The sequence below is a fragment of the Neodiprion lecontei genome, chromosome 4, assembly GCF_021901455.1.
Source record: "Neodiprion lecontei isolate iyNeoLeco1 chromosome 4, iyNeoLeco1.1, whole genome shotgun sequence".
Taxonomy (NCBI): Eukaryota; Metazoa; Arthropoda; class Insecta; order Hymenoptera; family Diprionidae; genus Neodiprion; species Neodiprion lecontei.
In genome coordinates this window covers 23,197,698-23,220,273 of record NC_060263.1, presented here as the reverse complement: position 1 = coordinate 23,220,273, position 22,576 = coordinate 23,197,698, and the positions used below count along the sequence as shown (strand labels likewise).

The 22,576-nt window shown below is 35.3% G+C and overlaps 3 protein-coding genes across 9 annotated transcripts; 1 reads left to right on the top strand and 2 right to left on the bottom strand.

Moving 5' to 3' along the window:
- Window positions 1-1,760: 1,760 nt before the first annotated feature.
- On the top strand, window positions 1,761-5,622 carry LOC107226233 (deoxyribodipyrimidine photo-lyase). 3 transcript variants are annotated; one of them, XM_046736980.1, is made up of 6 exons: window positions 1,761-1,869; window positions 2,220-2,346; window positions 3,735-4,063; window positions 4,311-4,861; window positions 5,078-5,319; window positions 5,460-5,622. In XM_046736980.1, the coding sequence occupies exons 2-6, from the start codon at window positions 2,235-2,237 to the stop codon at window positions 5,618-5,620; spliced, it is 1,395 nt and encodes a 464-aa protein (XP_046592936.1). In that variant the 5' UTR covers window positions 1,761-1,869; window positions 2,220-2,234; the 3' UTR covers window positions 5,621-5,622. The 3 variants fall into 3 exon arrangements, with proteins under 3 accessions (XP_046592936.1, XP_046592937.1, XP_015522462.2); XM_046736981.1 differs by having other exon boundaries at window positions 1,790-1,887; XM_015666976.2 differs by lacking the exon at window positions 1,761-1,869 and adding an exon at window positions 1,902-2,116.
- Window positions 5,623-5,832: 210 nt separating this feature from the next.
- LOC107226232 (ankyrin repeat and MYND domain-containing protein 1-like) lies at window positions 5,833-15,517 on the bottom strand. 2 transcript variants are annotated; one of them, XM_046736979.1, is made up of 22 exons: window positions 14,932-15,517; window positions 14,406-14,548; window positions 14,132-14,217; window positions 13,437-13,765; window positions 13,122-13,343; window positions 12,789-13,003; window positions 12,288-12,540; window positions 11,735-11,899; window positions 11,590-11,665; window positions 11,266-11,491; window positions 10,905-11,076; window positions 10,047-10,171; window positions 9,832-9,952; window positions 9,644-9,743; window positions 9,353-9,498; window positions 9,217-9,264; window positions 8,860-9,119; window positions 8,465-8,660; window positions 7,998-8,165; window positions 7,731-7,878; window positions 7,404-7,550; window positions 5,833-6,704 (listed from the first exon to the last, which is right to left on the bottom strand). In XM_046736979.1, exons 1-22 carry the CDS (start codon window positions 15,007-15,009, stop codon window positions 5,833-5,835), a joined length of 4,296 nt encoding a protein of 1,431 aa, XP_046592935.1. In that variant the 5' UTR covers window positions 15,010-15,517. The 2 variants fall into 2 exon arrangements, with proteins under 2 accessions (XP_046592935.1, XP_015522461.2); XM_015666975.2 differs by lacking the exons at window positions 5,833-6,704; window positions 7,404-7,550; window positions 7,731-7,878 and having other exon boundaries at window positions 8,055-8,165; window positions 8,448-8,660.
- A 2,156-nt stretch (window positions 15,518-17,673) lies between these two features.
- On the bottom strand, window positions 17,674-22,362 carry LOC107226235 (phospholipid scramblase 2). 4 transcript variants are annotated; one of them, XM_015666979.2, is made up of 7 exons: window positions 21,645-22,018; window positions 21,312-21,419; window positions 20,159-20,308; window positions 19,522-19,733; window positions 18,789-18,950; window positions 18,523-18,669; window positions 17,688-18,254 (listed from the first exon to the last, which is right to left on the bottom strand). In XM_015666979.2, exons 1-7 carry the CDS (start codon window positions 21,706-21,708, stop codon window positions 18,219-18,221), a joined length of 879 nt encoding a protein of 292 aa, XP_015522465.1. In that variant the 5' UTR covers window positions 21,709-22,018; the 3' UTR covers window positions 17,688-18,218. The 4 variants fall into 4 exon arrangements, with proteins under 4 accessions (XP_046592705.1, XP_015522465.1, XP_015522466.1 ...); XM_015666980.2 differs by having other exon boundaries at window positions 21,312-21,416; XM_046736748.1 differs by lacking the exon at window positions 21,645-22,018 and adding an exon at window positions 22,025-22,362 and having other exon boundaries at window positions 17,689-18,254.
- Between the last annotated feature and the right edge of the window lie 214 nt (window positions 22,363-22,576).

Genomic DNA, 22,576 nt, shown 5'->3' with positions numbered 1-22,576 from the left:
ATTGCCATTTTCATGAATTCGCTGCAGATGTGGGAAACGCAAACTTTTAAAGAGACTAGGCAAATATATATTAAAAAAAAATCGCGTGTAAGACGTACGGGAGGTGATTTACCAATGTAATCACTATCCTTGCAACATCAAACTTAAAATCACTTTCTTACTCACCGTTCTTGATATACAATATACTATTTTACGACGATTGAAATGGCCATTCAAAGGTGCGACTTTATTGTCATGTGAGTTTTTACGATCGACTTAAAGATTGCGAGTCCGGACGTAGGGACTACGAAGATTGAAAATATGAAGAAAACATTTCTTGCTCAAGATAGCTTACAAAGTTTGATATAAATAATGGGTTCTCATTTCGAATGATACTACGACATCGACATGCTGTAAAAATAGTATTTTTCACTATACTTTACATTACTTTACAAACCAATTAATTTATGGAAGTTACCGAGATTCTGTATATATGATTTATGACTCAGATACGTCGGTCAGACACGAATATGTATTTTGCACATTGTAAATGAGTTGAGAGTCATATATCGATTGACTTGCAGAATTATTATGAGGCAACTCTGGTTAATCGATTAATCGGAAATACGATTAACCGGAATCGTTGATTAGCATATTAATCGGAAAAACTCGATGAACTGAAAAAATAATTAATTGAAGCTGCCGATTAATCGATCAGTCGCACAGCACCAATAGAAACTAATACAAGGGGTCGACCATATAATTTCACTTTTCGTATTTCCCACCATCCAAACATTCCGATTGGGTGTCTAAACTTCGTAAATTAATCAGAATACTTGGATGGTGGGAAATCTGAAAAGTGAAATTACATAATCTCGACCCTGTTCCTACATCACCATAAGCGTTGAAAAGTAAAAATGTGACACATTTAGATTAACGTATAACAGAAATATAATAGAATAATTATCATAAAAAGTTTGTCGCTGCCTCATTGCAAGGGCTCTGTTTGCATGATTTCGAATATTATACAGAAATACGAAAACATGAGCGGGTGGCAGGGAAGGTCGACAGCACATCGCTTATACAAGATTACGTATACAATCATGTATGCGAAATGCTTTTACTAAGTTCACCTATTCGGTTTAGGAGCACCCTATTTCATAGAACGTGACGTCATATCAGAAATAAATTAGCATCCATAAATATCGTATTTGCAACTAAATTTTTTACACCGAGTGTATGCCAGAGTCAAGTTGGAGCCGAGTCGGAATCGGAGTTCGACTCAAGTTAGAGATATACAGCGCGGCGTAAAAATTAAGAACAGACGATTCAAGTGGCACTAGTGTGCTGTGCTTATCTTGACCTGTTGCACGAAAGATCCATCAGATGTCTTATGAACATGAAGTGGGCATGAAGTTAAGGAGTTTTATCCTTAGAGTATATACACATGGTGTAAACTTGGAGGAAGCACCGATGCCGAAAAAGTTTTGGAGCCAGAGAGAGAGCGAGAGACGTAGTAAGATTAGAGAGACGCGCTTTCTACTATCTTTCCACGGGTGTATTACGTGCGCCTGCTATCTACGGAACAGAGGATCAGCGAGCCGAGAGAGATGGCATCATAATGTAATTTTGTCTCTGGTCTTCGGATGATACATTATGTTCTCGATATATCTTTTTGGACTCGACCATGTAGAGAGAGACACAACTAGTGTCGGAACACGTTTTCAGCGCTGCCAGTACTGGCAGTGAAAAAATAAACGTACCCTATTGGGTGGGTTTCAAAACTAGCTTGCAGTGCTAAAAACTCCCTAGGACAGAGGCAGAGCTATTCACGATCTTGCCAGCGCAACAGAGATAAAAGATTGTTGACAACACTGGGAGCTACTTTCGGTATGCACCCTATATTATGTGGGTATAGTGTACTAAAATAGTATTATTATATTCCAGTAGTGCGGTAAAAAAATTGAGGTTAATCAACTCGTTTTCGATAATCTCGAATGCCCGATAAATACGGTATCTCAAATAATCTACATTATACGACACAAATTAACGATAATCAATAAATATGGATCAATTTGTGGCAAAACGTGCTAAACTTTCGAATTTTGTCAACAAATTGGAGGAAGACAGAAAAAACGTTAGGATACGCCAATTTTTACCGAGCATTGTGTTGTTCAAAATGTCAATTCTTAACTGTCAACAAACACTGAGACTCGTTATCATTTATTCAAATGTTTTAGGATTCGGAATCTGTAATGAAGTTTAAGTTTAACAAAAAAAGAGTTAGGGTCCTGACTGCCATAGACAAAGTCAAGGAAAACTGTAAAGGCATTGTTTATTGGATGTTTCGAGATTCCAGAGTGCAAGGTAAAATACTGAATTATGAATTAATATTAATTAACAATAAATAAATGATTACTGTCAGGAATAAATTGCTGTGCAAATCTGACTTCAATGAATTTCGTATTTTCCAAGTCTTCTGGTTTTTATTCTAGTAAATGACCACTGTGCTACTAAAGGAAAGTCAATAGTATTTTCCAGTACTTTCACTATTACTAGAGTAATGTTCTGCTATTAAACTGCCAAACTGAGTATTACAATGCATATGTGATTAAGTTCAATGAATATGTCTTTTTGTTGACACATTATAATTCGAATTGTTGGGATATTACACGCAGTAATCTGTCACATGAGAAGTTGATAGAAGTTAGCTTCCCTCGATTCCTTGAAATTATCATATTTTATTGTAAACATTTGCAAAGGTTTTGAAACATGAAATTGCTATTCGTATTTTGCAAATATGCCAACTCGTCATGTACTCGACGTTAGACTTAGTTTAAATTTTGATACAAACGGTTTCTTCGTTTTTAGTTCAGCTGCAAAATATTTAATAAAAAATTCCTGCAAGATGTAGATTATTGTGGTGCTATATCCGGCTTCTCAGCCATATGATGGCAAGAATTTTCTTTTTTTTCATATGCATTTGGAAAACTAAAAAAGTCTTCCTATAAAAATTTCACCAAAGTCCCCCTGTTAAAGGTAAAGTTTTGCAAGCAGAAGTTCAAGTATCAATGGAAAATAAATTAAGTCATTATCATATTTTACATTTTTAACTGAAAAACCTATGCGGAGAAGTTGATTCAAACGCAAGGTAGGCGCGATTTATGTAATTTTTAAATTCAGTTCCATCTAGATCAGGAAATCTATTCATTGTCATAAGTTATAGTCTAGAAATTCATTGAATATTACAGAAAATTCAGGTATGCAACAAGAAGCTTTGGTGGTAGATTCAAAGAAAATTTCAGAGTGATGTTGCAGAGGAAAATCAATTTTCTCCTGAATTTATAAAGTTGCATTTTAATGGGTTACCCTGGTAATCAAATTTTAAAAGACATGCAGGTAATTTAACAGAAATTTGAGATTTTCAGGCAAACAATGTTTTCTAATCAAATCCGCATGGTAGATTCAATTTAGGGAAGCAAAAGTAATGCAAACCATGTAATAAAATTCCAGTAATTTCGACGTGAATTTCCTGATATCCGAAGAGTATAGTTTCATTTGGAGTTCCACAGTCTGTTACCACCGTATTGACTTCCAAAGAATTATCTATAAATACCGATGCTTTGAGTATCATGAGAAACAATGCATTAATAAATTTCACAATGCTTTTCAAAATCATGAACTCAATACTTCATTCAAAGTAACTGATATTGTTAAGCTAGAACCATTGTTATATCCTACATAACTTTTTACAGATAACTGGGCTTTTTTGTTTGCTCAAAAAACAGCTATAAAAAATCGCCTGCCTCTTCATGTCTGTTTTTGCGTTCTACCAAAATTTTTAGGCGCAACAATTCGACATTATAAGTTTCATTTGGCAGCCTTAAAACAGGTTGAATTAGAATGCAAGAATTTAAACGTGAATTTTCATCTCCTGCGCGGAGAACCAAATGATGTCATATTAAAATTCGTGGAAAAATATGATATGGGCGCAGTCATCACAGATTTCTTCCCGTTACGATTACCGCTCTCTTGGGTCGATGATTTGAAGAAGAAGTTACCAGAAGACATTCCCCTTTGTCAAGTAAATACAGATCGAGAAATTCATGATTATTTAATAAGACTTTAATTACCTTCGATTCATTTACTGCGAAGGATTCTAAAGTTAATATTTCGAAATTACTTCCTTTTGATATATAATTGTGCAAAATCTTTGAGAATTCTCAGGCATATGCGGGCATTGGAACGAACTGATCTATTAATTTCTAATATTCACTAAATTGTAATCCATTTATGATCGTCGTATCATTTTTATCCCAGTCATGTTTTAGGTCGATGCGCATAACATTGTACCTTGTTGGGAAGCATCAGATAAACTGGAATATTCAGCACGAACGATTCGCAATAAAATAAATTCCAAGCTGGATGAATACTTGACACAATTTCCACCCGTAATCAAACATCCGTATACTACAAAGCAAAAGTTCACTGAAAATGATTGGGAAAATGCTTTGAAAGATGTTGAAATCGATAAATCAGTGAAGGAAATAACATGGGCGAAGCCAGGGTATGAAGAAGGAATTTTGGAGCTTGAAAGGTTCATAGAAAAGCGTCTGAAGCTGTATGATTCCAAGCGAAATGATCCGACGCTCAACGCTCTGAGCAATTTATCACCATGGTTTCATTTCGGCATGATATCTGTACAACGATGTATCTTAGAAGTGTCAAAATATAAGAACAGTCACAAAAAATCTGTCGAAAGTTTCATGGAAGAAGCTATAGTTAGGAGAGAATTGTCCGATAATTTTTGTTTTTATAACGAACATTATGACTCTCTTAAAGGTGCTAAGCAGTGGGCCGTCGATACCCTAGATAATCATCGGTAAGATGTAACTTTGAAATTTGCTTACAGCAACGTAATTCTGTGGGTGAAAGTAGGTGTGAATTTTAGATGCTTCAAGTACTCACGAAGTAATGAAAAATCAGTATTACTTTCGTAATCTCAGTACCGCAGTGCTGCTTTTTTTTGCGAGAGACAGTTTTCTTATCAGGGTGACATAATAACTGTTGAATTAAATCTGTGTAATATGTTGATTAGCAAGGATAAACGTGAGTATGTATACACGTTGAAGGAATTTGAAAATTCCTTGACTCACGATGACCTGTGGAATTCAGCTCAGAATCAGTTACTACAGGATGGAAAAATACATGGATTTTTGAGAATGTACTGGGCAAAGAAAATCCTGGAGTGGACTCGTACCCCCGAAGAGGCACTTGAATGGTCAATTTACTTGAACGACAAGTACAGTATGGATGGGCGCGACCCGAGTGGATATGTTGGTAATTGAAGTTTGAACATACATACCGAAAGTATAGTCTTTGAGAATCACTACCGTTACAAAATGTCCGATTCGTATTAAGCAGTGACACGAGTGTCAGGCCCAAGGCATTGATAGCTTTAAAAAATACATTTCTTTAAGGATGCATGTGGTCCATATGCGGTATCCACGACCAAGGCTGGGCAGAGAGGAGTATTTTTGGAAAAATACGTTTTATAAATTACAAAGGATGTCAGCGCAAGTTCGACGTCAAGGCGTTCGTTGCTAGATGGGGTGGTAAAGTACACACAAAAAAAAAATAAATTTAAAAATGAGTATAATAACCACCTACAGTTATCTGAATGTGCTCAATCTAACCAGTGTTTAATTCGAGCATGTTGTACTCGAAATCATAATTTCGTATGATATATTAAGCACTCGATTAGATGACCATGTATTTTTTCTACAAATCACCAGGAAGAACAAGATCAATTTTATTTAATTAATGCACACGTACTTAGAGAAATTATTCTGATCAAATCAGACTATAGTTTCCTGCAGACTTGGAATATTGTTCGCTTGGTAGTATTCTGAAATATGTATCTCCTTGTGCAAAAACTACGTAAGGAAGTAGAAGCATATCAATATCCAAATTTTTTCCTGCAGATTTACTAACTTTTAGTAACCAATTGATATATTTTTTTGGAATATTATTTTCAGCTATATGCCTGTGTTTTTTCTTTGGTGATTTTATAGCATGTGATGGCAGTTCATTATTTTTCTTATCCGTGTGTTTTATCCAATTTTCTTTATTCGGTTTATCTTCACGGTTTTTTTGTACATGGTCTCTGGTATCAACGTAATTTGGTTTCCGGTCACCTTTCTTCCCTTCCAAATTACCAAATTTATTTTTAAACGTCGAGCTACTGTCTTCGATTTCGTTCTTATGAAGCTTAATACCTTTTTTACTTGTTTCCTTATATTTTCTACCATAACCGCCACTATTTTCAATTTTGTAATTATCGTTTACAGGATATTCTTTGCCTTTTTCCGATAGCATTTCATATCCCTCATCATTATTTATTTTATTATTCATAGTCTTGTATTCAGTTTTTTCTCCTTCCGTTTTTGATTTAATATTACCGTCTTCAATTTTCTTACCCTTGAACTTGACATCCTTATAACTCTCATCGATTTCCTTGCTGAAAATTTTCGCCTCGCCAACATTTTTCGCACCACTGTTGTTTTTGATTAATTCGCCACCTTTGACGATGTTTTGTAAATTAATTTCACCGCCATCATCCTCTTTGTTTACTTTTTCAAAAATCAGACCAGGCACTGGGTTTTTTCTAGATTTTACATTATCACCATCAGCTTTGTTTTCGATCTGCTCACCAATATTATTTTCTGAAAGTCGATAAAATTCAGTAATCAAAATACTGCACCGCATACAGAATATGACGTTACTTAATTAACTAAATTCATTTGATATTTGGCTTCTGTGACGTGTGCGCTGTTATCTTTATTATCATATCTAATCCCATCGTTTTAATCTGCAGATCCGTTCTATGAATATTCAATTTTGCATGGTTTGATCCTACATACTTTTGATCAGTTGTAAATTCCTCATCATTATATTTCAATGTACCAATCGATGCGTTATCGTCCAAATTCCTGATACCTGGCTTACCTTAAGAGTATTTCTGTATGTTTTTTATATTGAAATACAAGTAACCTTGATGGTTATATTTTCACTATTGCAGTATGGCAAGAGTATAGTATACAATAAATGAAATACAAATAAAAAGTACAAAATAGGATAAATATGTTATTTATGTGGTAGAAGATATTACTAACAATCTTTACAATTTAAGATAAGATTGCTGGCAGCTGTAATTTTTTAACCGTGGATAATTTGACTACAGTCAAAATTACTCCTGCTCTGTCTAACTTGTTTAAACTTCTTTAAATATGAGCTCTAGCGTGTAAGCTTGTTTTTGTCAATTTTATTTAACATTGTTGTGTATGTCGAATAGCCATTTATATTATATTTATAGTATTTTTTAATAATTAAAGAAATTTTAAGAAAATAATTAAATGCTTTACCTCTTTGCTCAGTAAATAGTCCAATTTGTTTTTCAAGATCAGTGTACAGCTCCGGATTTTGAAACTTTTCTAGCATACAATTTATTGGGTCTATGCCTAAAATCATGGCAATTCTCTCCAGTCTGGTCCATTCCTTTTGGTAGAAAACTAAACAATTTTTACAACGTATTCATTATTATTGTAAAACTATCGTGTTCTCAGGGAAATAATTGTTGTTATTATGTGTCATTGATGTCAGGCCTAATGTTATTCATAATTGAAATAATTTTAATAACATTATAAATTGAGCAAAACAATAGATTCAGTCTAATTAAAAATATCAATTACTCGGGCATTGGTGAGGATTCGTCTCCAGTGTAACATTTTTCTCGTTACACTCTTGCGAGCAGAAATACAATTGCTTACACGTGGGACACACGATCAGAACTTTTCCATGAACACCGAAGCACTCGAAACAGACTTTAAACTTATTACGCTGAAAATGTAAAACTATCCTACAGTTAATTATAATTTTCAAAGAAAGTTTATAGTGAATCAAGCGATACATCCGCAAAATATGATACTGTATAATAAAAAGCTTCAGTTATACTGTACGTTAGGATCCGTCTCAGTTGGATATACTACAATTGAATTCAAGTTTTTGGTTTCTGTGTCGAAACTGGCTCTTTCCACTTTATAATCTGCAGCTGTTGCAACATTTTTTTTAGGGCCTACCAACGGCATTACTCTGTTCATTATTGTTTCTGTTTCATTTTGTATCAGCTGAAAGATGTTGGGAACGGATTATATTATGAAGATATTCCGGTTATATTTTGTAAAGTTGTTGATAATATTCTGACGATTCCATTTTGAACCTTGCACCGTAAATCGAATTAGTATTGGGCACCTTTGAGCAATAATTTTTGTACTGAATTGCGTGAAAATTACTAATTACAAATTATAATGTTAATGAGTATTTTTTTTTTCCCAAATACAAATGACATTTGTAATTACAATTGGCGTTTAGAATACGTTGTCGCGTGAAGTTGATGGAGTGTTACTCACATCTATTCATAACTCACTGTATCTATTTCAGGTACCATTTTTTCGTAAGCTGGTATACATGCCGTTACAAATAGCCTCACTAATCCTTTGACGTTACTACGACTGCAGTTCATAGTTTCCATAATAATAGCCAAATCTTCCGCATTCATCCAAGCTTCCGCATGCTTAAATAATGGCTCTTTAAGCAATGCTAATCGGTTTTCTACAGGCAAGCTACACGATATAGTGGATTAACGATATTAGTAAAGCATTACTATACTTTTTTTAAAATTCAATTTTTGAGATTACAGGCTTATTTATAAATATGAAATCCGAAATTTATAAAATATCGATATAGTTGATATGGAAGCAGCGTCTAAATTTTGAAATTGACCATTCAAATCCCGATATTGTATTTCTTTTGGTTTCCTACAGCATTACAGGCAAGTCCATCAAGCCTCGCACAAGATTTGCTTTGATTCTTCTTATCAATTTTTCCTTAGCCACTGTTTCAATGAAATTCATGCTTTTAGCAAAGTTCGTTGCTGTAGATAGCTTTGAGGATTTGGATCTCTTCGATGCATTTGTCTTTTTCCCTTTCTCTTTAATTTCTGTTGTACTCACAACTGGATTGGATAACTTCATTAATTCTTTCCTTCCGTATTCTATTTGGTTATAGTCTTCTCCTAATACCTGACAGTGAACAGTAAGAACTTCGATACTCGATTGCTGGAACCATGCACATACAATGTGTATGAAATGACAATTATATAATTATTCAAATCCTTACGTTGACCGACTCAAATGGACAGCCTCCGTACTGTAACAGCAGTTCGAGCTGTGAAAGTATAAAATCAATCATGTAATTCATAAGTTCGATAGTTCGGAGAGTATTTTTTTCAAACTATCACAGAGTTGTGACTTACAAATTTTTGCAGAAGTTGAGGTGGCAAGAGTTCTTGCAATAAACGAGATTCTAGCATCAACATAGCATTGCCCAAGTCTATACCCAACTGTTCGTTAACATCAACATACGTGGATCTTAGAAGTGCATTTGTCGCTGTAAAATTACCTGCTCAAAGTTGATGAAGTCGTGTTAAATACGTGTATTTGTAAAAAAAAAAATTACATTTTGGTAAAATAGAAAATAGCTGGCGAAAATTTGGTTCGCAGAAATCAGTTTTATTTCATTTGAAGTTGGCTTGGATGAATTGTACCTTCGAAGATTGCTAAGGATAATGGGGAATGTCCTTGATATAAATCACTGCGTTTGATACGTCCATATTGATAGATGGCTCTGATGAGTGTCCCTAAGTACTGTTAGAATAAAATGACAATAACATTTGTTTGAATCGAACAATAAACGAAGTAACAAGTTTTCATAATACTTCGATACTAATCGTACTTCACCCGTGTCTGCATCCATATCGTGTCTAACAGCCAAAAGATGCAAGGCCGTCATACCTTGGCAACTATCGAGAAATTCTGCACATCTATTTTGTCTCACACGTTCCATTACGTCTGATCTACATCAGAAAATGTTTATATACAGCAAATTGTTTTTTTTTTTGATGAAGTCATTCGACAATATTACTGAAATCAGTCTGTCGTAATATGTACCGGTAGTCAGAATCGGCTCTTACACTTGGATTTGCCTTGGCCTTTAGCAAAGCTTTTGCCATAAGCGCATGCTCGTAAGCTGGTTGAAGAATCGCCAGGATCAGCAGTGGTGTAAAATAGTGATCCTGAGTATTAAGCATAAAAGGGAATGTAATATTTCATAGTCGTTCATTATGCATATGGGGAATTATTTTTTAAATATGGTACATGATGTAATAAAGCCTGTTTTTCTATTCTACCATTATAGGCGACGAAAAGTAGAAAAAAATAAAATGATGATATTTCAAGAATGGATAAACGGAATTTCTTGATGTTTTTTGTCTCAATCGACGCGACTTTCTTAACTTAAAACTGACCGTATTTTGAATATCATCAGTCGAGTAGCTTTAAACTTATGCGAATAACAAAATAAAAATTAAAGATAGCATTTGTTAATGATTTATTGACTCAAAACGCATCAGAGTTGGGCTTTCTTATCGTCAGTCAAATTAACCGTGTTTTATTTTTAATGGACGCAAATATATCGTATAAAATGTCGCTTGTCAGACAACAACAAATTTCATGTAATAAATTTCTCACCCGATGGGGAATTAGAGCTTGAAAATATTCACATTGAAATAAATAGTATTTAAAAATATGAAAAGTAATCGGATCACAACTATGCATTGCAACTCATGAAAAACCCAATTCTCGAAACAGAATAAAAAAACAATAAAACCTGACGAAAAATCATGAATACTTTTTCAGATAGGCAGAATGAAACTAAAAATAACGTCAACTATATATTTCACCTCAATTCTTGTTCGATCTAAAAAATAATGTCCCATACGTACACTCACGAGGCTTATGTTGGCTTACAACTTTGGATAATGTGGTATCGGGATCCGCTCCGTACTCCAACAGTTCTGAGAGAAGAGATGGCGTTTTGGTAAAAATTACCATTATTGTAACCGGGTAAGGTACTTGTGAAAAGTTTGGATCGGCACCTCGTTGTAAAAGTTTCGATATTGTAGCATGTACTTTTTCGATTCTGCACGAAGAAAGAAAAGCGTAGTGAAAATACGAGTCAGAGTATACTATAAGAAACAAGTCAGATTCTCGCATAGAAACGATAGGTGAATCAACCGTGTTATTTCATAGATAAAACTTTGTTCCACAGAAAGTCTAATGATTTCAATTATTATTGATCCAGATATGTGATCTACAGACATAGACTAACTTTGCACAGATTTCTCTGTTGTTGTTATTACTAATTTTTTCCAGTCCCATTAACGGCTTGTTACTTTTAGAAAATAATTTTCTATCTGTCGGTTTTCTATCGTCTGTAGTTTTAATTTCAATTTTATTTTTGCTCTTAGGTTTGCTGATTTTCGATTTCCTCTGAGAAACAAATGTTTCCATGATAGGTGACATGTCGAAAATGTATTTCTGGATCTGTGCTTGACCTGCGACAATATTTCATTTCGGTATCATAAAATTTAGATTTGTAAAGCTTCTCTCTTGGACGTAGAAGTCAAATTAATTGGTCTGAAGTCTCACTTACTAGCTGCTACACTTATCTGATGATTATCTTCTACGTCTGGATGTTTTTCGTTTACTTGACTGCCTATGCTTTTATGCTGCCAAGAAGTAATTATCATTCATTGGATGTTATGGCTTTACTATCTGACCGTGGCATTATTTATTACCTGATTCGTGGGATCTAATAACTTTATTGGGCCTGCACGATCTGTCATGGCGTTCATTGCATTCGTACCTGACCCTGATTCGCCATTACTAGAGAAATATTTTGGTTGAAATTTTGATAGTAGATTTTCTGTTGGTGCTGGAGTCAAATCCATCTGTTTTGGCATCTGAAATAAAATATTGAAGAGCGAATTGCGTTCAATCAATTTGCAAAGCTGGACTCATTGACCCTCGCTGCAAACTTATGGTACTGAACTATGTCGATTGTAAAGTTTGACAGAACTTTGCAAGTGTTGTTTTCATATTAATCAGTTGAATTTTGTAACGTTAATGTAACGATGTATTTTCAGGAAAATTCGTTGTCTCGTAAATTTAGGTTTGTCTGAAATTCAGTAAATCATAACGAGTTAAAACATGCTTATATTTCGGAGACTCAACTTTTTTAACAGCGTAAGAAAAATTACGAAATACTGATATTTAGTTTCAACGTTTCGTTACGTTAACGTTACTAACGTCAACTTGGTACTTTACGGAGGTTAATAATAATTGACAAACCCGTTTGACGAGTGACTCGTAGCTGATTCTTCCGTGCCATTGTTCATAGTTTTTAAACGTTGTAGAATCATTGTCAACTGTCTGTTCGGATATTCTTCTCTTTGGTAAAAATGCATCCGACCAATTGCTCACACCGTGTATCAATTCTAGTAGTCGTAAGATGCACAAGGAAAGTGGTGTCAAACATTCGTCATTTATGGCATCAATATTTGCACCAAGATCTAATAGTACGTCTATCACTTCCAATCTATCTCTAATGGATTAATACAACCTTCATGATTAAAGCGTAAACAATGCAATGGAAGTGTCATTACTTGTCATACGATACTCGAAGTATTATAGATTGCATTATTTTGTGGTATGGAAAATTTTTCATTATTTCAATCCCGTAATCTTTGCTTTTTATCGGGTAGAGTGTACGGCTTGTCAAAACTTTTTTGGATTCATTGGCTTGCAGATTAAAAAGCATATTCGTTTCGAACACTGTTTATTGTTAGTTACCTCGCTGCTGCAAATAACAAGCCTGTATTCCCTCTACTGTCAGCAACATCTGGGCATAAGTTTTTTGATGAAATTAACCGCATGATGATACTTTTGTGAAGACCATCAGAGCATGATTTCAATAACTCTACTGCAGCATTTTCGTGAGCTCCCCCTTGCCTGAACGAACCTCGTCTACCAGCTAGGACTTTACTCACGTCAAAGCTCAATGTTTTCTACATAAATATTATAGGTATAGAATCTTGGCCACACGTCCGGCTTAAGTTATAATTCAATGTGAATATCAACAATGGCCTGGCTGTTGGAAAGGTTGTCATAATTCATAATACTCACCTCAAACTTATGATGCTTGAAAACGTGTTTGAGAAGCTCAATGGATATCGGACTATTGTTCCAAGCCATCAGGTCGGTGACTAACACTTTCTTCGTGTATTGCATTCCTTTGACTTTTATTCGTCCAAAGTCATCAAATTCTTCAACCGAGGATTCTTTTTTACTTAAGCCTTGAAGCTGTTCTTCGGGCGAGGAATTCGCATCTGAACTTTCGGACTTTGACTGATAATCAAATTGTCAAAATATGTTGGCTCGCTGCATTACTTGTAAACAATTACAATTCAGGAGTAAATATATTTTGGTAGAAATACATACAAATTTTGGCGGTATAGTGACAGCAGAGTTTCGAAATATGTTCCACTGTTCTTCGTGATTTATGCCCATGAAAAATGTGCTATTCATAATTTGTGAATTAATTCGAGCTGGTTTTATACCGCAATAATCAGCTTCTTCTTTATTTTCATATTTGTTTGATATTTTAATCTGTTCGTCGTCATTCAAATCGTCTCTGGTGTATTGCTCTTTTGCAGCAATATCTACCGAATCATGTAATACTTCGAGAACAACTCTTGATTCATGAATCTGTGGTGTAGTATCAATGGCCAAATCTTTCATCATAGTAGTGCTTTTTTCTTCGTTTTCGGCTGTTGTTAAAAACGATTCTATCAGTAATGTAGTTTGTATTTTACTCCGCTCTGTACACAAGATATTATCATTTTATTCTTCTCTAATTATATTATCGAATACAAATTTGCTTCATATTTTATTTTGTCCTAGTTACAAAATAATAATATGGTTTGGGTTCCTTTTTTTGATTAAATAACACAAATGCAATTTGTATCTTTTCTTGCACTCATTACAAATAACACCTCTAATTTATAATTGACACGAGGTTAATTAGAAATTGTAATTAGGCAGTGCCCGATTCTGATCTATCGTATGATTAGTTGAGTGCTCATTGTCAGATATGTTGTAAAGTATAATTATACAAACTAGTGCAAACACTGTACCAATTTTTAACTGGATTTCTTGATCCGTCATAAGAACATCTATTGTAAATTGCTCGGATTCATTTCCAAAAAATGTCTCGTCATACCTAGTTTAAATGACAGATAAAATACATACCTGTAATGAATTGCACTCCTATAAACTTTCTGGGAAATAGTTAAAATTGACTACACGTGTTTCTATTTTGGTTTTAACCGTGTGATAAAAATAAAACTTACCTACCTCTGTCGGTGAAAAAAGAGAAACCTAAAATATACTGCCGTAAAATAACAATACCTTGGTTTGTTAAACCACAGTGCTCTGTTGTCTTTACACTGTGGGTTGTACAATTCGCTGGCTCGTTTAAGAGCATTTTTGTCAAAATTTCGTGAATGCATCAGAGATTCGATTAAGTTCTCTGCCAAATGTTTTGCAGCATCCTGTAATATAATTAGTTGTATTATTCGCTAAGTGAGTAGCATCGCGAGGAGAAATGTTGAAAATTAGGAGGCCGAGTAGCCGACCGCGGATGCGTAAAATATTGTTCGAAACGTAGCACGAAATGTTGAACTCGTGGAATTCATCAATCATCGATAAATAAACGATAGAAGTTTGCCAAGCCTTCTCGGTTTACTACATCAACTATTTCATATCTGCTTGATTCAAAAAAATTTGCATAACCTGCATAAAAAAAAAGGCAAAATTCGTACGTGCGCAGTCGGACGGTGAATCCGCTAAATAGTTTCACTATTTATTCTTAGTACAGATAGGTATAGTTTACTCCAATAACTTGCTATACATTAGGAATGACGAATCGGATTACCTTTTGTAGATGCACAATTCGACGGTATTGTAAAATTGTAATTTTATCCTCATCTTTAACAGCCAAACGAGGCATCATTTGCTCAGGCTCAAAGGTTCTGGACAAACGAATTAGTTGGGATGATAACCAAATACCGACGTCTTGATACCCTGCAGCATCGGTATAAATGCCTGGACCAAATCTATCGTCTTCACGATATAGACCCTAAAAAAATACACTACACAATAGGCATTCCATGACAAAGGGATCAGTCTTTGACTCCGACCAATCTTTATTTCACTCATATTATTTTCTGTATTTAACTCAAGTAAGAGGAACTCTGATAACTTTTGAGAAACTTTTCTCTTCCAAGGATCGTCTCCGATTTAAAAAAATTCTAATATTCACTATTCCTTATCCTGATACGTAAAAATCAAATAAGACGTGCTGCAAAATCTCGATTTTCGTATTGTAACTTCGGAAAAGTGTTTTCCGGAGGGTTCAAAACACGTAATTGCCAAGGTACCGTACACACAGGCTAACGTTACTCCGATTTTGTGGAGACGAACCCGTCCCGTCACCCACCGTACTCGGAGTTTGATTTCACACTGGCCGCCGCTCGCTTCTACCCGACTTGAGTAACCGCGCTCGGCGCACGAACTCGCCGCCGCGCATGCGCAGTAGAGGTGCTCGGATCCCTACCGGTAGACGCGAGCACGGTATATCAACGATTCGCTCGCAACGGCGCCGCATTACACGATGCCTGGCTCGTTTTTTTTCGAGGTTGAAGTTACGAACGATAGCTTGACGATGTATGTTTAGAAAAAACTGTTTATTCGCAGTTTCAAGATTATCTGCAGAAGCAGAAGCAGAACATACTGATATTTTGAACACCAAACTCCTTCAAATTTATTCCAAAATTGCAAAGTAACGAATTTTTTCATAACGATTAGTCAGGCTAACGTTACTAACTTCAACCTCGTGCTTTTTTTATGTGCATGTACGGTTCTCCGGCCGTATTTTTCGCAGGAAGATGCCGAGATCGCAACACTACCTCGTTGATTTAACCCTCATAAGCTCCTACGGACTCTTGGTCGACATGGTATTGCCAAGCTGCTTGTCCGCATTACAGAGCTTACGAGTCAACGAGAGCCGAGGAAAACACTCGTCATACTTTCTCATTCCCTTTTCTCAAGTTCCTTACGCGTGCGACTTATTCGCCAAAGCTTGCACGACATAACCGGGGTTCGTTAGGTGGATAAATTCCTTATTGTAAATGGACGACTCTTACGAACTTGATTCTCACTTCTATGACGCAACGAAAGGGAGGGTTACGCTAAGTTAGATAGTTGAATGTTTAATAAGTGAAAAGGAGCCACGTGGGTAATATACAATGAATTTCGTATCAGAACACAAATAAAAAATCGCTGGAGTGTCGATTGGCGACAGCTAATATACGAATATGAAAATAGAATTAAAAATGAGTAACTAGTTTATACAAGTACTTAATTTTTCCGAGGGAACTTCTACGTTATAACATATAACCGATGGCAAATTCATGGACCATGATTAAATTTAGCACGCCTTAAAAAATTAATCGCAGATCGGTAGTAAGCTAGCAAGTCTGAAAATATTTCATGAAATTTTCTTGCAGCTTCACTCGCTTGTGTAGAGCATATAGTAAAAAAATGGGTTCAACTAAATATGGTCGGGATTGGTCATCAGCTGTCCATTTGGCATACAATGCCCCGTGTATAATTTCGATCAATCATCGGTATTCGGTACTGTGAATATGATCAACAGACATGATACAGTCCATAGAAAATAAAATCTAATCTTTTTTAAACTTACTTCAAAGTATGCACCAGATGGGTACGAGAAGCGACCATATCCTTCTTTCTTATTAACATACCACTGGCCTTCGTAATTTAATCTCGCTGGCTGCCACCTATTATTTAAAATAATTAACAATAAGTCAGAAGGAAGTATGATTTGTGTTTGATTTTAAATGCAAGGAAGAACCTATTCTTCTTGACGAACCATTACAAAAGTTGATTGAAAAATGGCATATGCGGATAAATTGATTTCATTACTGAAAGGCGTTTATAAAATGGATTCCGTAGATTGTAGCCTAGGATACTAATTGCTTACAAAAACGTACTATATGTATAGCGTAACCTAATCTAGCCCAACCTATACTTCAACCAACGCGTCTTTATGGGTAATAAAATCAATTTTTTTATCGTCCTAACTGCAAAATTTGGCTACGTTTTCTAATGCAGATGAAAAGTCGCAATGGTTGTGTTGAATTAACGACGTGTTTGTTTGAATTGTGATGTGGATTTTCCGCGCGATTAGTATTTCTCCACAACTCAATGCGTATTTACTCTTCCTCCAACTGACCACGATCCGGGGAATGCTGCCTTACAAAATGATTGCGCATAGTCTCTACAGTATAGTTGTTCTCAAAAACATGTTGTAACAAATTAGCATCGAACTTCAGACATAACGTACTCGTAGTCGCCATAACCATGCATGTTATTCCATACGAATTTTCCCTCATAGCGTTGCGTGTACTGGAATACAAATCACTATAGATTTGCATTAAAATTATTTACACTGATCGAAGAAACAGGCAAAAAACATATAATAATTAACGTATATATATCTACGTCATCTCGATTGTAGGTTATACAACCGATTCCTTCGCTGAGTCCACTTTTTTCATCTCGGGGGCCAGAATAATTTTGCTTCGTTGGTTTGTTCACCAAAATGTGTGTGCCCAAGTTTATTTGACCGTCGTACATTTCAAAATTGAAGTAATATGCGGTTATAGACTACGTGAGTTTATCTCAATCAACTATAAAATAAAATTGATGAAACATGAAAACAGATGCAGGTCTTGACAGTGATATTAAATTCAAATACTCGTTAATCCGAATAGGCAGTGACTGATACCTACAAGCCCTACAAGGAATTTGAAACGAGTGCTCTGGTTGTACATGAATGAATTTTTTTTCAGATCAAACATGCAAAGTTCTGTGACCATTCTTTGTACTAGTTATTAAGTTATTATGTGGTCGTATTATATATAAGTGAATATATTCGTTGACATTTTTCAAGTTTCGAGGATGGTCAAATCAAATTTATTTGCTTTACATTATACATTTCATATAATATTGTATAAGGAAAAAATTTGAAGCAATTCGACAGTATAAGAAGAGTCGTTCCCTTGCACTCTTTAATGTTCTTTGACTGCAGAAAGGCTTATTATTTGTAAGTAGCCGTTTTGCTATGTGTTATCAGTATCAAGATTTCTTCAAGCGTGAAAAATACAAATATTCCTGTAAACATACGTGAAAATTATAATACATGTAATAATTGAATCTATCCCAAGCGTCCCAAAAACGGGAACTTTTGTAGATAAAAATTACTCGATACATTTTTATTTTGTTGTTACAGCTTTATCATGTTTGCAATGTATTTAAATAACTGTACAGTGGTTTCTTTCAGTACAAATTAAAATATAATCCGTACAGGCAAATAATAATTAACTACGACGAAGTGTCCTATAATTCTCGACGGACATTACATACGAATTACGATACTCACCAACAAAAATGCAGCTCCGAGTAGCAAACCTTTGAGGTTCACATTTGTACCTGCTGGCACAGTCAACGTTATCGTATAATCTAGTAGTATGTGATCCCATTGGCGTATGAGCGAAGCAATCTGATGTGTTCCATCGACAGATACTATCTATAATGTTTAAATATGCTAGAATAATTATGCAATACGCGAAATCACGATTTAAAGGAAAACTAGTATCACAGTACAGATAAGACAAAACTTTATTCAATTTTAGTAGGATCCATTACCTGGAATTGGGTATCTCTCGATATACAACAGCAAAACATATTAGGTCCATATATTTTGCATAGGGGGTTCCGTGCATTATTGTACACCGTAAAGCTAGGCCCAAGAAGTGTAAAGTTCTGCTCTATACTTCCGATCGGATCCGTGCAATCGACAAACATTTTCTGTAATATTATTCATGTATCAAGCGGATGCTTATAATTATATAGTCCATCATAACCGACAGAGTTAAATGTCACTTATTTTTGCTATTATCAGAACCAGCTCATAGTCGACTCGAAGACGTCGCAGCTAGCGCAATTTTACATGCAATCGAAAACACAAGTATCGAGAAAAATGTTTATTCTATCCTTCAAAGGATTCATAGATCCCACCGTCTGAATCAGAAGTTAGGAAAAGCGAAAAGAATCGTTTAAATATTCCGGAATTATTATTAGCACCGATGATACTGAACACCGATGACAAAAACATCCTTACTATTTGTTTGTAATAGAACTGAATCCGAACAAATCATGGGCACAAGCTAAGATATGAATAATTTGAGAAAAGGTTTTATAGCCAAAACGTTCAAAATAATGAAAGTCTAATTTTTTTCACTCGATTTTCATGTTTTGGGACAATTTTGCTTGCTGATTAGATCCTGTCCAGAAACTGAGTTTTTAAAAGTTCTTGTACGTATTACCTACGAATACTTTAAATATAAAAGTTCTTCTACGAGGTAACGACCCTGCTTACATGTAAAAATCCAGGTACACAACCCCAGCCTGGACTTTTTGTAAATTTGAAAGCATCTTGTCCCGTGGGATCTGTCAAAGTCAAACTGAAACCTCTGGAGGAACCCAAGATATCGCGTTGGCATTCGGTGGATGTTTCCGTGGCTAGAAATATTGTCTCGGCTCTGGGAACTTTGACTCTATATTGATTTCCCGACTTCGTTTCACCTAGTACTGAAATAGAAAATCAGACAAGCAGCTTTTGCTACAGAATCAATCGACTGTCAGATATTTGTATTAGAATTCATGCTGCCCTGTTTAAGAAAACAAATTTCTTGTTATTGTCTCGGACCGAAAGATATATTTTCATTTTTTATAGTCATAGAATTCGTCGTGCTTTAAGATTCTCCCAATAAATCGTTTGTACCGATCTCGATTCCCGAGAGGACTCGACGTGTCATCGCAGATATTTTTCAACAATACATTAAATGCAAGTTTCAAATAATGGCGAGAGAACAACCGATAAGTAAATCTTTTACGCTCAAATTATACAATAAATACAAGAAATTTGATTTCTTTACCGACTGAAGAGCCAGAAACTTACATAAGCTTTTATTCTTCTTCGATTAGCTCCGTAAAAATAATAAAAGAGTAATTACAAGTGCTCAGTTGTACTGTCTGTTGAATTTCAAGCTGCTCGATTCCATTTAAAAAGTCCGTTCCGATGAGCGGATTCAGTTGACTTCGCGGCGTCGAAACCCATTCGGTTGTGTTAACTGGAACTGGGACTCTTTGTGCTCTATTTGTACCTGAAGCAGTTATTGCAATTTATTATTGCAATTCGGAATTTTTCAGTATACCGAAAAGCTGAGAATTTTGTATTTTTTAGTTTGCGGAGAAAAAAAAACAGCGAAATCCCATCAAGATTAGAAATTACTATTCAAAGTTGCTCTTCATTAGATGGCGTTCAGATCATGATGTGAAGATACTTGCCTAGAGTCTACATGCGGTACTATTTATATTTGTAACAATGAACCTGTGGTTTAAATAAATAAATCATATATTCGGGATATTTTGTTTAATTTTTAAATTTTTAAAAGAAATGTTACGGAGTTTGAGTTGCATTCGGTTAGAACATATTGTGAAGTGATACTGTTTTATTGTTGTTATACATAATGCATATTTGATTTGTTCGTGGAAATACAACATGGTTGTTTAACCAAAAGATGTATCCACATGCACTTACGCAGTTCAGTGTACATTTTTTCACCGAAACCCGCCTGTATTTTGGCAACTGAGAGTACATTTCATCCATCTATATTTTTCTTACGGTCTACGATTCGTTTGAGAGTGATAAGTCAGCCAGTCGTAAAAAATATCAAAAAAGTCGATCGATAAAATTTACTCTCGATTGCCGAAAACACGTGAAATTTGGAAAGAAGTGCCCCGAATTACATAAATGCAAGCAGATTTACTCCAAGTTTATTGCCCGTGCAAGATTTTTGCGAAAAAACCCGGTTATTTATTTAATTATACAGCTGAATTTTTACCCTTTATCGCGTGTTCTGTTATTTGAAGTAAATTCTTGTACTTTGAATTATACCGAATACTGCCAAAATACTATAATTACAGTAGACGTTTGAAATCGAACGATATTACAATAAATGTAAATAAACAAGGTGATTTTCATTCGGAAAACATTCCGGAATTTTTTTTGTTAAATTATCATGGCCATCCTGATTACGAGTAACGTAAATTGCTTCATCTTATCAAGAGGTGAAAAGTTGGATATACAAAGAACGTTATGCTCACCGTTCTGATTGTGTGGTTGCACCGTAATAATAGTTTGTTTCATGTATACGGGCGGAACGACAGGTGTTGAATTTCCCCTTGAGTCGCGAGAAACCTCATCGTAAACTGCTGAAAGTTTGAGCCATGTGTAATATCTTCGAAATACTAATCTAACAACGAATTACAAATGGTCGTGTAATAAAAGCAACTATTTGATCAGACATATATCGGCACTTGACTTTATCACGGAATGTTGCTGGATTCACACATTGAAATTAGTTGCAGAAAGTGCTATCTCTATGGAAAGTTTTATTGTATCTTCATGTTAATTGGAGCAAGTTAGTATAGTTTTACCAGATTCTGGTGGTGCACTAGGGCGAATTTCATCGGGAACATATCCAATATTGTGTTGTGACATTTCTGCTCGACGATAAATACTTGACTAATTTTAACGTTAATTTATCTATTACTTATCTTGCGTATCATTCACGTGACAAGGGTTATCATTATTTTATAGCACAAAGGCTAATGGCGAAACTTTGTGTCAGGCGCGATAGCGTAATTCACAAAGTTGGATTAATCTTGTCTGATACAACGGTAGTACATGATTGTAGTATTTTCGCACGTCATCTCTGCACATCGTTTGGAATTTCAATCGGGATTTCCGATGTAATACACTTGAAATCTATCAATTTTATGGGTATAACGGTTTCGTAATAAATAGTTGATGTTACTTCACCGTGCCACGATTCCGCAAACCACTGTCAACTGGGAATACACGTCAAGTCCAACGACATTGGTGATTCGGATGATTCATACTGATTTCCGAGTGTTTCATTGCGACAAAACTAGTCCGCAGTCATATCTCTGTTTCATCCGCGTGGCGGATTGCCTGCAACAAGACCTTACATCCACATGTCTTCCCGCTAACGATAAGAAAAGATACGTATGGATGTACAAATAAAAACGATTGGGCAGATGTTAAGGAGTGTTGATATTTAACAAAGTACAAGGAATAAAATCGAATTGATGTGCATAGTTCCTTTTTCTTAAAAGAAAAAGGACCGCTGCCTTCTTGTTACACACGATTCTTTATGTAACAAGAGTATGTTAGGCGGTTTTCACGAAGTACGAGATTGAGGTTACGGCCGCATAACGTCAGATTTATTTACGACAGCGCATGCGCACAGTACTGAAAAGACCAGTTTTAACTGCTAGGAGTGAAAAATGGTCTTTTCCGTACTCCGCGCATGCGCATTCGCAGACTCACTCGACCGTCGTAGGAA

Bases quoted from the DNA above. Each gene is read 5' to 3' on its own strand.
- LOC107226233 (XM_015666976.2), top strand. From the start codon at position 2,045: ATGGATCAATTTGTGGCAAAACGTGCTAAACTTTCGAATTTTGTCAAC. The intron at 2,117-2,219 runs GTTAGGATACGC...CAAATGTTTTAG, and splicing joins TGGAGGAAGACAGAAAAAAC to GATTCGGAATCTGTAATGAA. The intron at 4,862-5,077 runs GTAAGATGTAAC...TATGTTGATTAG, and splicing joins GATACCCTAGATAATCATCG to CAAGGATAAACGTGAGTATG.
- LOC107226232 (XM_046736979.1), bottom strand. From the start codon at position 15,009: ATGATGCCTCGTTTGGCTGTTAAAGATGAGGATAAAATTACAATTTTA. The intron at 10,172-10,904 runs GTAAGCCAACAT...CTTAATACTCAG, and splicing joins ATACCACATTATCCAAAGTT to GATCACTATTTTACACCACT. The intron at 8,661-8,859 runs GTAGGAAACCAA...TATATCGTGTAG, and splicing joins ATGGACTTGCCTGTAATGCT to CTTGCCTGTAGAAAACCGAT.
- LOC107226235 (XM_015666979.2), bottom strand. From the start codon at position 21,708: ATGTCACAACACAATATTGGATATGTTCCCGATGAAATTCGCCCTAGT. The intron at 19,734-20,158 runs GTAATTACTCTT...TTTCTATTTCAG, and splicing joins GACAGTACAACTGAGCACTT to TACTAGGTGAAACGAAGTCG. The intron at 18,951-19,521 runs GTAAGCAGGGTC...ATAATATTACAG, and splicing joins GTGTACCTGGATTTTTACAT to AAAATGTTTGTCGATTGCAC.